This window comes from Malania oleifera, chromosome 4 (genome assembly GCF_029873635.1).
Source record: "Malania oleifera isolate guangnan ecotype guangnan chromosome 4, ASM2987363v1, whole genome shotgun sequence".
NCBI lineage: Eukaryota > Viridiplantae > Streptophyta > Magnoliopsida > Santalales > Ximeniaceae > Malania > Malania oleifera.
In genome coordinates, this window is record NC_080420.1 from 92,014,566 (window position 1) to 92,027,397 (window position 12,832).

Genomic DNA, 12,832 nt, shown 5'->3' on the forward strand with positions numbered 1-12,832 from the left:
TCTTTACCAAGAAATCCCTTTCTTATGAACAGAGCTCATCAGATAAGTGTCAAGGCTCATGAGCAAAAATCATCATATGGGTGTCAGGCCTCATAAGTAGAGTTTTTTAGTTGGGTCATTTTATGGTGAGTAGAGTTCATCTCTTTGTGCCTTATGAGTAGATCTCATCATATGGGCATTGGGCCTTATGAGCAAAGCTCATTAGTTGAGTCATTTCTTGGTGAGTAGAACTCATTTCTTTGTGCTTGATGAGCGAAGCTCTTCAGATGGGCGGATTTACGAATAAGTTAAATTTTTAATAATTATTGTACTTCATTGGCCAATTTTCTTAACTTAATTTATTAAATTAGGGTCATCTCCTTTATTTTTCTTTTCAAAATTGAATGAAAGGGTAAAATTGTTATTTTATTAGTGGTAAAATTTTATTTTCTTTTCACTAGTCTTAAAAATTAAGTAACAATCAACTGACAAAAAGTTCATGTAGTCAATAAAAACCTCAAGGAGATTTTTTGATAGCTCTTAAAAATTTAAGGGTGAAGTATTATATTAAAAAAAAAAACTCATGAGTATTATTAAATTTACCTTTTTCTATTTTATAAAATATTTTTAAAATTAATTTAATAGTAAGACTATATGTTAAAGATCCAATTCGGTTGGACCAATCAATTAAAACTGCAAACAAAATTTAACAAAATTCTATATTATATTTTATCCAAATTTACTTATTTAAATTTAAGATCAAATTTTAAAATTTAAGAACGCAAAATCCACAAATTGCATGATATGGTAAAAACAAACTCATAACCCTTTTGCCATCCAAACTTTATTAAGCCTTTAAAACTTGGAAAATATTAACATTACATTTAATAGCATCCTAAATTTATATTTTTGTTGAATTGTACCAATCTTGCTATAAAATTTCATTAAATATTTCTCATATCTACACAAATCCAAAATTCATGACCCCTCAACTTTGAAGCATGAATTTTTACTCTCATATTTGTATGTGTAAATTTATATGAAACATAATACATTGTTTCAATCTTCCGAACTCCCAAATATGGGACAAAGAAGAAAAGAAAAATATGAAACAAATTCATTTTTCATATTTAATCCTCAATAAAAAGGAGAAGGAAAGTAAATATATAACAAATCAATGAATAAGATTTTAATTATACATATTATTAACACCTATTTTAAAAAAATATTTAAATTAGAAAAAGTTCTCATTTTCAACAATATTTGATACAGAGAATTATACCATAGAAAATAAATTTCCTTATTTTCTTTTCTTTTTTTTCCTCAAACAAAATTTTTTATCCAAACAAATAAAGTTCTAAAGAGGTTTGGTATGCAAGAATAGAATGAAATGAGATTTATTCTTATTTTTTAAAAATTAAAAATTGGTTAATCAGACAAATTCTTAGATCCATTTTTTTAGGCATTTGGTTACATCCGAACTTGACAATCGATTTATTAATGCCAAGAAGCATTGACAAATAGAACTAATTCATCAACGAAATAAGCCAAAACACAATTGTCTGATTCATCAACCCTCTTTAGGCCTCATCTCAATCCCTTGGATAACAAGGCCAGACTTCCAGTGGCCACCCCCCACCTCCCTCACGCTCATCTCCAGTTCCTCACCTCCATCGTTGTTGAAGAACTCACCCAATTCAACCTCACACCTCCCATCCGCCCTCTCTTTCGTAAATGATTCATCATTCAATTCGCCAGGGGCAGGTGCTCCACCGCTTACCAGCCCACCACGACCAGCACGCCTCCGTCTGATACGAAATGTCCTCTCCTTTCTATCTAAATAAACAGACCGGACGATATTTTCGCCACCAGTTATCCCAGCAGAGACTTCCACGGGTTGGTATGCAAATCCTTTCGTTGATTCCGTCAGCTTGAAAACCAAGTAAGCAGCATACTTCGTGTCTGGTGATAGCAAGCAAGTACTTATCGTGCCACAAATTTCAAGCCAACACGCATTGACAAGCTCAGCCACCTCTGGAAACCTGTGCGCAGGTACATAGAGCCAACTGCTTAGAGAAGAAAGGGCACAAATTACAGGGGAAAAAATTAAATAAATAAAAAATGGCAGGGAAAAAAACTTGATGAGAATCGCAGACCTGGATTCTGGTAACGAAATCCACCTCCAAGACATGGGAGTGTCGGCCGATTCAATGGACAGACTCCTTGGTGCTAACATGTAGCATTTCTTTCCATTCCATCTCTCTAATGAAAAGCTCTATTTAATGCAGGTGATAAAGGTATAAAATCAATAAGGCAGTCTAGCAAGAAGCAAGCAGCGAGCAGAGAGAGAGAGAGAGAGAGAGAGAAAGAGAAGGACATTGGAAGTCGAGCATTGTTCTCAGCCAACCCCACAAGTACCAAGCACAAGAACATTGGCAGGCAGACATGGTTCTCAGCCAACTATATTCAGAAAGGCCGCAAGCATGCCATATTGTATGCGCAGCACAAGGAACATCATGATGACCCATACTTATTTAAAACATGCATATCTTCCAGACCCCAACTGATGCCTTCTGAAATTCAAGTGACTGCAAGAAACTGCTTAAAAAAAGGATTCATTTTTTTTTTTCCCAATATTTTTGAACTTTTTGCATATCTACCACTGGTTCATTTTGAGATAAAAGAGAGACTCACGGTTGAGTTTGGGAGCACGGGGTTTGGATCTTGGATTTGAATTTGTGCAGAGTCACAAAATTCAGTACTTATTTGTATTGCATCGTGTCCAAATTGGCAAACCCACACAACAACAAATCTAAAGCTTAATATTCAAGCAAGCTCTCAAACATAGGGTAATGGAGTAGAATTCCATACTAGAATAACTTGGACAAAATATTCAGCACTTTGTCAAATCCAGCGAAAAAAATTAAGAGAACTGACCACCGGGTCATTATAATAAGGAAACATAATAATTTATGCTTCTTTAAAATGATTTTCGACCAAAGAAAAAGAAGTAAAACACCCATTCACAATTTTTTTTCCAGCCCTGTCGATCCTTGTGTTGGGGGTTAGAATTAGTATGCCCTAGATCCAAATTTCACATGTAATAGTTTGAACACATTTTTAATCAACAGTTTTGATTAATAAATGACATTAGCAGTTTTATTTAGTTATTTAACTAACTAAATAAATATTATTGATTAAATTTATAGGCTTGTCATCATGATGGAGATCGTGATAATGCGAGTTAGGCCTTTTTCTATTTAATTTAAATTGTTCTTGGTCATAGGATCATTAATATTAGGACATTAATGATCCGGTCAGATCAATATACATGTGGTGGTCTTGTAAGTTAGAGATTAGTTGATCACATTAACTAAATTATATATATAGATGATCCATATGGAGATATGATCATTGAACTGATTCAATTGAAAATTCGGTTAGAATTACCATTAAACTATCAATAGGATATTTTCTTAAAGAATATGATGTAAGAATTTCTTTTGACTTGAGATCTTCGTAGTAATTAACATGTTATTTATCATACTTTGATTCTGGACACCTATTGCCCTACGGTGATAATTGAAAGGATATTGGATATGATTTAATACTTGTAGAATTAATGATTGATCAAGATGGAATCCGTCAACTCTTGGTAATAAATTTGAGGTCTATGTTATCATTAATTATAACTATAGAGACCCAAAAAATTATAACTACTAAAATAATTAGGAAATAATAATAAATAGAATAGATAAATAAATAATAAGAGGAAAAAGGAAAAATTTTAAAAGGGAAAGACAACAGACCTCGTCGTCGAATCTCTCGTCTTCGTTGACAAGTGATCTTCTAGGGATCGTCAACGAAGTTAAGTTCCTCAGTGACGAAGATATCTCGAGAGAGTGAATTTCAAATTTTAAGTTTCATCGATGAATTCCTTTCTATGGTTCGTCGATGAATCATGTTTTCTCGTCGACGAAATCACGTGGCAACATTGTGTATAAATTGATTTGAGGAAGCTTCTCCGCAAAGAAATCATTTTTTCTTCGTTTCTCTCTCTAAAACAGCTCTCTCTACCTTCTCTCTAAGATTCCGGTCTGGATTCAGCCCAAATCAATAAACGGAAACCGCTACGATGTTCTAGAAGAGATTCTCTACATATCTAGTGGAGCAAATTTCTAAATTGGACTTTTCAGACATCACTCCAAAGTTGAGATAAGGGTTAGGATACCTAGTTTTTTAGGTTTTAAATGTTTATTCGAGATTCATGAGTTGAGAAAATATTGAAATAGCAGGTTATTTGAGGTTTATTTGATTAAACTAAAGTTTTTGATTTAGGGTTTGTGTGAGCGCCACAAGCATCATTTTGGGGTTCCTATTAGCGTAATTCAAGAAATTAGGTAAAGGGAAGATATTAAATCAGGATTTTTGAGGAAATAACCGGTGAAGAATGGAAACTTTATGTATATATGTATATGATTTTCACGTGGGTTCTGAAAAGCCGACCATTGGAATTGTAAATTTCTGAGCCTATGGCTGTGCTAGTAGATATTATTTGTTAAAATGAAAAATTAAAATGTCATATTTTCTGATTAATTGTGTAAGAAATTAAATGTATATTTTCAGCATATGCACGATGATCATGGGTTGAATTATTGTACAGTAAACGTATGAAATATGTTGTTAAATTGTGTGGCATAAGTAAAATGAAATTTTGTATTAAATTTTGATATATGTATGAGATGCTGGAAATATTGAAAATGTATTGAGAATTAAAATGTGATATTATTTATTTTGCATGTGTTTGGTAATATTAAATTACAATGTATGGTTTGAGAATTCCGATGGACCAGAAAAGGGCATAGTACTGTTGCGGATATATATAGTAGCGCTAGTGCACCCACACATCTTAGATAGAGTGTGGAGATTGGATGGTCGATTGTGCTGGGAAGGAAAGTGTCCCCTTGGAGTCTAGACCAATGTGGGAACAACCGATTGGACCTACAGACTGTAGAATGTGGTTGATTTGACTCTGGTGGGCCAACCAGGGTTAAGTCCAACCTTTGAGCCGCACAACCCGTAATGGGGCGGAAGCATGACTATGATTATCATCGGTATAGAGAGAGTTCTATACGCATAATTGTAAGTTTAATCATGGATAATATGAGAAGAATAGATATGGAAATAGCAGATATGGAAGCAATGGATATAAGAACAGCAGACAAAAATGACATGAAAATAGAATATGTGAAAGCAGACATGGAAATATAAAATATGAATGTGAATGTAATGAATGACACAGAGATAACAGTATAAATAGTAATGTAGTAAAGTATTATCAGTATTAAATATAATAGATTACATGTATTTGGGACGGAGTATACTCTTCGCCCAAGAGCTTGCTGAGAAAGGCGAGTGCCCTGATAGGTATCAGATGTAGCTGAGGGCGGCATAACGTATTAGGGTAGAGGGAAGCTACTTGTATGACCAGGTAATCTTCCCTATTCTCGGAAACTTCTGCCAGTAAACCTTTGTATGAATGCGTGCGTACGGGATAAACTAACCACCTGAGAGATTACTAAGTAAGGTAAGTGCCCTGATATGCTTCAATTGTGACCGTAAGTTTCTGAAGGTATCAGAGCAGAGGAGTTATACTTATATGGGCGGGTAATCACCCCTATCCGGGGTAAAATACCATACATGTGTTTGAGTAGAAACAAATAATGATTTCATAACTGTGGTTTCATTTGAAAATAATGAATATATATGTTGTACATAAACCTCATGATAGTCACACATTGGTTTAATGTATTTCATCCTTACTAAGATGTGTCTCACCCAATAGTTGAACTTTATCTTTTTCAGGACCTTCGCATGATCGAGCTTAGAGAGCTCGAGGCTGCTATAGCATTTTTGAAAGAAAGAGAGGGTTTAAACTTTGATTATAATTTTTGGGGTTGTAATATATTTATGCTTTCAAAGTTGTGAATGGTTGTGAATACTGAATGTTGGTTTATACTTTTGAGATTGTATAGATGTAGAAACTCTGGTATATTATTGAAGTGTTATTATTTCCATTGCGTAACTGATATAGAGCTAAGTTAAGGTAAATGGAACACGTAGCACTCGGGCCCCTCTTGGCGGGTTCAGGGCGTCACGAGGTGGTATCAGAGGTGTATTCCAAATAACACTCTGAACCCTAATTTCGAGTTCGGAGCATTACAATAACGACTAAAATAAGACCTTGGCCAAGGCAATTGAATAAAATACAAAAAGAGTTTCTTATATTATTCATTGGTCAGTTATAATAGACATGGAATATAGTAGGTTACCTATTGGGATTTGACAGTTGGACCATATCCTAAGGTAAACTCGGAACTATAATAATGGAAGAAAATACTACATTATTTTTTTTACAGGTTCTTGAATGTAATTGTGTACTTTATGCTATCTGGTCATTAATGAGTGTTGCTAGACGCTAACCTTGATTAGTCGATTGGTTTGACCAATCTGACCATCTCATTCTTTGTAAGCTTCTCGTGCACTGTTAATAAAGTTGTCCTTATTGTACAAAAACAATGTTTTCCTATTGTCCAAATGATATGATATCTAGGCCTGGCAAAACGGGTCTCGACCCAACGGGTCACCCATGACCCACCCGGTTAAAATGGGTCCGGATCTATGAAAATCAACCCGTTTATAAATAAGTCAATCCATGACCGCTAGTTTATAAACCGATCAACCCGGGTTCGGGTCAAGTCACCCGCCGTGTGACTCATTTACTTGGCTACTGTTGAAGTTAAAACCCTAAATGACTAAATCCTATTCCTAATTCTCGCCACAGCTGCCTCCTCCAAGCTCTAGACTCCCCTCAATCTCTCCCTCCATGAGTGACAACCATGACGAAAGCTTACTTCAAGTGTGCCGATAAGTGCTTGGATAGGGGGCTTCGGCAAGAAGAGTTGCGCCACTCCTCGGTTGCCATCGCCGAAAGAGGCAAGAAGCAAGCCCTAGATCTGGCACGAAATCAAATCGCGAGATAGTAAAAAGGTTGGGGTTACGAGTCGAATGGTTAAAGAGAACTGAGACAGCTTTAAACAACAAAAGGAGAAAGGAGCATGGTGGATGGATCAGAGGTCTAGGGAGAGTTGGTTCGGTTTCGAACCGTAAAGCGAAGATCCAACGTGTTCTTCTTCTTCCTCTAAACGGCTCCGGCAGGAAGAGCTCCTCGCCGATCGCAGTTCTTGATTTTGATTCAATGTTTTAAATCCCGAGATTTAAAATTTTGATTTTGATTCCTCCTCCTCCAACTAGAGAGACCCGATGAGAGATGAGTGATGAGTGATGAGTGATGAGAGATTATTTATTTTTATTTTTATTTTTTTGCTTTTAAATTTTAAAATAATTAAATTTTTTTAAACGGGTAACCTGTGACCCACCCATTTATTAAACGAGCATATTAGGGTTTATAGGATTGTGAGCCATTTAACTTCCTCCTGTTACGATCCGACCCGTTTTCAACCTGCCTGGACCCTATTGGTGAACCCGTTTAGCCACCCCTAATGCTATATGTTCACTTCCGACTCACATTCAGAGGGTCGTCCACTAATTCTGTAAGGAAATGGTTTCATAATGTCCATAGGAAAATATTTTGAAGTTTTCACATGGAGGTTAAACGTAAATGACCAAATTCCTCTCTCTTTTCTTTTTCATTGCCTTCATTCTAATGTAACATCAACAACAACAAAACCAAGCCTTAGTCCCACTAAGTGGGGTCGGCTATATGAATCATTTTCCGCCAATTTATGCGATCATGGACCATTTCTTTTAATAAATTCAAGGATATTAAATCTTTACTCACTATCTCCTCCCAAGTTATTTAGGGTCTACCCCTACCCCTTCTACTGCCCCCTATAATAACTAAGTCACTCTTCCTCACAAGTGCACTATAAGACCTACGTTGCAAGTGTTCATACTATCTAAGTCGTCCCTCCCTTATCTTATCTTCTATAGGAGCTACACCTAACTTACCACGAATATGTTCATTCCTTAATTTATCTTTCAATGTTATACCACTCATCCATCTAAGCATCCCCATCTCGGCAACTTTTACTTTTTGGATATTATGTTTCTTCATCGCCCAACATTCCGATCCATATAGCATAGCTGGTCTTATAGCTGTCCTATAAAACTTCCTTTTCAAATTTAAGGGTATTCTACGATCACATAGCACACTTGAAGCACTTCTCCATTTTACCCAACCTGCCTTAACTCTATGCATTACATCATCTTCAATTTCTCCTTCAACTTGCATAATAGAACCAAGGTATCGAAATCTACAAGTGTTATTTATTTCTTCATCATCAATTTTAACTTTGTCTCCAATATTCCTCCTATCATTACTAAAATTACATTTCATATATTCTGTTTTATTTCTACTTATCCTAAAGCCTCTAGATTCCAAAGTTTCTCTCCATAATTCTACCTCAACCTCTACTTTATCCCTAATTTCGTCAATTAATACAATATCATCTGCAAACAACATACACCATGGAACCTCCTTTTGAATACTCTTAGTCAATTGGTCCATCACTAAAGCAAAAAGATAAGGACTCAAAACAAATCCTTGATATACACCTATGGTAATCGGAAATTCTCTAATTTCTCCATCTATAGTTTTTACACTAGTCATTACTCCATCGTACATATCCTTAATGACATCGGTATACCTACAACATATACCCTTTTTTTTTAAAACCCACCATAGAACTTCCCTAGGTGTCCTATCATATGCTTTCTCAAGGTCAATAAATATCATATGCAAATCCCTCTTCTTTTCCCTAAACTTTTCCTTTAATCTTCTTAAAAGATAAATAACTTCTGTGGTAGATCTCCCAAGCATAAAACCAAATTGATTTTCTGAGATCTTCGTTTTTAACCTTAATCTTTGTTCAACTACTCTTTCTCATAGTTTCATCGTATGACTCATAAGTTTAATTCCATGATAGTTATTACAATTTTGAATATCTCCTTTATTTTTGTATATAGGTATTAAAGTGTTTTTCCTTCATTCATCTGACATTTTCTTAATTTTTACAATTGTATTAAATGAATTTGTTAACCATATAATTCCGTTATCACCCAAGCATTTCCAAACTTCAATTGAGATGTTATCTGGCCCCATGACTTTCCTATTTTTCATCTTTTTTAGTGCAAATTTAACTTCGTTAACTCTAATTTTGCAAATAAATCTTATATTTTTAGTCTTTTCCTCATTTGACAATTCTAAGTTTAAGCCTTCTATTTGGTTTTCGTTAAACAACTTACTAAAGTAATTTCGCCATCTTTCTTTAATATTTTCATCCTTAACCAAAACAATATCATCCTCACTTTTTATGCATTTTACATTTCCTAAGTCCTTGCTCTTCCTTTCTCTAACTTTAGCAAGTTTAAATATATCTATTTCCCCTTCTTTTGTACCTAATCTATCATACAAACTACTAAATGATCTATATTTAACTTCATTAACGGCCCTTTTTGCATCTTTTTTTACCTCCTTATATTTTTCAAAATTATCTCTATTTTTACATTTTTGCCACGTTTTATACCAATTTCTTTTTGTCTTTATGATTTTTTATACATCTTTATTCCACCACCAACTTTCTTTACTATTCGAGAATCTTTCCCTTGATTCACCTAAAATCATTTTTACTATCTTTTTAATAGAGCTAGCTAATCTATTCCAAAGAGTATTTGTATCTATCCCATCCTCTAAGGTCCAATCCCCATCTTTGATCATTTTATCTTTAAATTTTATTATATTTTCTCCTTTTAAGTTCCACCATCTAGTTCTCCTATACTGGTTTATTTTATCATTTTCCTTCCATTTTTTAATACATATATCTAACACTAAGACTCTATGTTGTGTGGTTAGACCTTCACTTGGAATAACTTAACAATCCTTACATGATAAACGATCTACCCTCCTAGTTAAAAAAAAATCTATTTGACTTCTATTTTATCCACTTTAAAGGTTATTAAGTGTTATTCTCTCTTCTTAAACCAAGTATTCATTATACTAAAATCATATGACATAACAAAGTCTAAGATCATCTCCCCAGACTCATTTTTGTCTCCATATCCATATCCTCTAGGTATCTTCTCATAATTTTTATTATCTTTTCCAATGTGTCCATTCAGATCTCCTCCTATAAATATTTTCTTCGTCCCTGATATGCGTTATATAATATTATCCATATCTTCCCAAAATTGTCTCTTAAGATTTTCTACTAATCTAACTTGAGGAATATAAGCACTAATGATATTTATTATCTCTTGTCCTAATACCATTTTGATTTTTATAATTCTCTTCCTTACTCTAATTACATCCACAACACTATCTTTTAAACTTTTGTCTATAATAATGTTTACTCTATGCTTATGTTTTTCTTTTTTAGTGTACAAAAGTTTAAATCCTAATTTATCAATTTCTCTAATTTTCTCCCCCACCCTAATGTGTCCGTGCAGAATTTTAGAGATTTGAGTTTCACAACAATGCTTCTACAAACTGTGCATAACTGCACAGATCGTATTCACAACAATGCCTGTACAACATTCACAGAGAAGGCAAATAAAATTTCAGAAATCCTTACGCTAGCAATTTTGAGCGTGTCCATGTTTCTCCTGTTGCATCGGGATTTGGGATCCTTGTTGGATGATGTCTTTCTTGACTTATAAAAAAACAATCAGCACCTTTTTGAATTCAGAATTTTAAAATTTGAAAATTGGAATGCTGCCCCGGTTCTGACATTTAATTTTCTTTAAAACGAATTTTTAACTCAAAAAAATCTTACATATTCAACGAAAGCTTGACCGGGAAAGTAAAAAAAAAAAAATCAAAATTCGATCCTGCAAATATCAGTTCTTCCAATTAAATATCAACGATGTCGATGACAGCGTCCTCAAACCACCAGAAACTAATACAAAGTTCCATCCTTTTCCAACAACAATTTTTCAATAGAATATATGCAATTTACCCCCAGAAGTAGTGAAATTAAAACCGCAGAAACAAGAAAAATAAATCTCGAAACTACGCAGTGGATCTATATGTGATCGCAGCAAAAGAAGATAGAACGAAAACATGAAAACTGAAACGGTAGAAATGGGGAATCACCTTGGTACCCTCGTCGATGAGGAAGGGAAAATCGCAGAGGCGGAAGAAAAGCTTCTTCTTGGAGGAGCGGTCGGCGAAAAGAGAGGAAGAGCAGGATCCGGAAATGAGGCTGTGGCAATTGGAGGCCAGAAATCGGTGCCAGACGACGTCGGAATCAGCGGCAGAGCGGAAGGTGGGGGAGACCAGAGAGAGCCTGCATGCGTCGGCTGGGCTTGTCAAAGACAGGATGTTGGCTATGCAGCCTTCCGGCAACATCAACAGATCCATCCCTCCTCCGCCATTTCCATTTCCTTCCTCCATCATCTCTCTCTCTCTCTCTCTAAATCGCTCTGAGCTTCTGTTTGCTGCCCTTACGGCACAGCCTGTTTGATGGATATTTGACTTTTATCCCGACAATAGTTCGAACCGCATGTTCCGTGGCTGTTGTTATGAGTCCAATAAACTTGAGTAAGATTTCAAAATTTTTAGAAATTTTATTTAAAATTTAAAAAATTATATAATTTTTTATTTATTATAAAAGATACAGAAAAATAAATAGAGATAAGACATAAATTTACGTAATTCTGCTATGACTACTCCACAGGCAGATGAGATAAAAAACTTCACTAATTCGAGAGGAATTACCAGATAATTTAGAACCGGTCTCTGTACAAAATATTTCCGACCCTGTACAAGATATTTTTCTTTTCTTTATCTCTCATCTTCTTCCTATACACCCTACTTACTTTAAGCATGCAAGTGTATATACTAATATGCAATGTATATTTTAAATTTGAGGGGTAGGGTGCCCTTCTATAAAGTAATATGGATAATAAAGGCCTTTATTAGAGTGGAAAAATCGAAGTGGTGGAAAATGGGGTGACATTCATATTTTTCATAACACTTCCTCTTAGATGTCACCCATATATTAACTTTTTATACTGAGATCTTTAAGATGTCTCATTCCAATAAGATAAGCTAATTTCTTGAATGTTGTAGTTGGCAAAGTTTTGGTGAACAAATATGTTAGATTATCACTTGATCAGATCTGCTAAACATCTATATCACCATTCTTTTAGAGTTCATGTGTATAGAAAAATTTTGGAGAGATATCATTTGTTCTGTCACTCTTTATGTATCAGCCTCTTAGTTGATTTATACATGTAACGTTGTCTTCATATAAGACTGTTGGAATATCCTTGATTGATTGAAGACCACAATTTGCTTGGATATGAGAAATCACTTATCTGAACATCACGTATTCTCTACTAGCTTCATGAATAATTAGTATTTCCAAAATGATTGGAAGATGTTGTTGTAATTGTATGTTTTACTGATTTAAAAATATAATAGTTTTTCCATAAAGAAATACATATCCAATTTGAGATTTAGCATTGTGAGGATCAAATAGATATTTAACATCTCTCAAATAGCGTAAAATGTGCTTAATTATATTCCAGTGTCACCGAGTAAGAGCAGAGTTGTATCTTACTAGTAAATTTACAGCAAATGCAATGTCAAGTCTTGCACAATTAGCTAAATACATTAAAGAGCCGACAACACTTAAATATGGTACTTCAGGACCAAGTAATTCCTCCCTCTTATCATGAGATCGAAATAGATCCTTCTTAACATCAAGTGATCGAATCATAATTGGAAATCCCAAAGGATGAACTTTGTCCATATAGAATTGCATTAATA

General features: G+C 34.5%; 1 protein-coding gene across 2 annotated transcripts; it reads right to left on the minus strand.

Moving 5' to 3' along the window:
• Nucleotides 1-1,407: 1,407 nt before the first annotated feature.
• LOC131153626 (putative F-box protein PP2-B12) lies at nucleotides 1,408-11,574 on the minus strand. Of its 2 annotated transcripts, none has more exons than XM_058106059.1 (3): nucleotides 11,153-11,574; nucleotides 2,136-2,254; nucleotides 1,408-2,021 (listed from the first exon to the last, which is right to left on the minus strand). In XM_058106059.1, exons 1-3 carry the CDS (start codon nucleotides 11,453-11,455, stop codon nucleotides 1,550-1,552), a joined length of 894 nt encoding a protein of 297 aa, XP_057962042.1. In that variant the 5' UTR covers nucleotides 11,456-11,574; the 3' UTR covers nucleotides 1,408-1,549. The 2 variants fall into 2 exon arrangements, with proteins under 2 accessions (XP_057962042.1, XP_057962041.1); XM_058106058.1 differs by having other exon boundaries at nucleotides 1,408-2,045; nucleotides 11,153-11,548.
• Nucleotides 11,575-12,832: the final 1,258 nt, after the last annotated feature.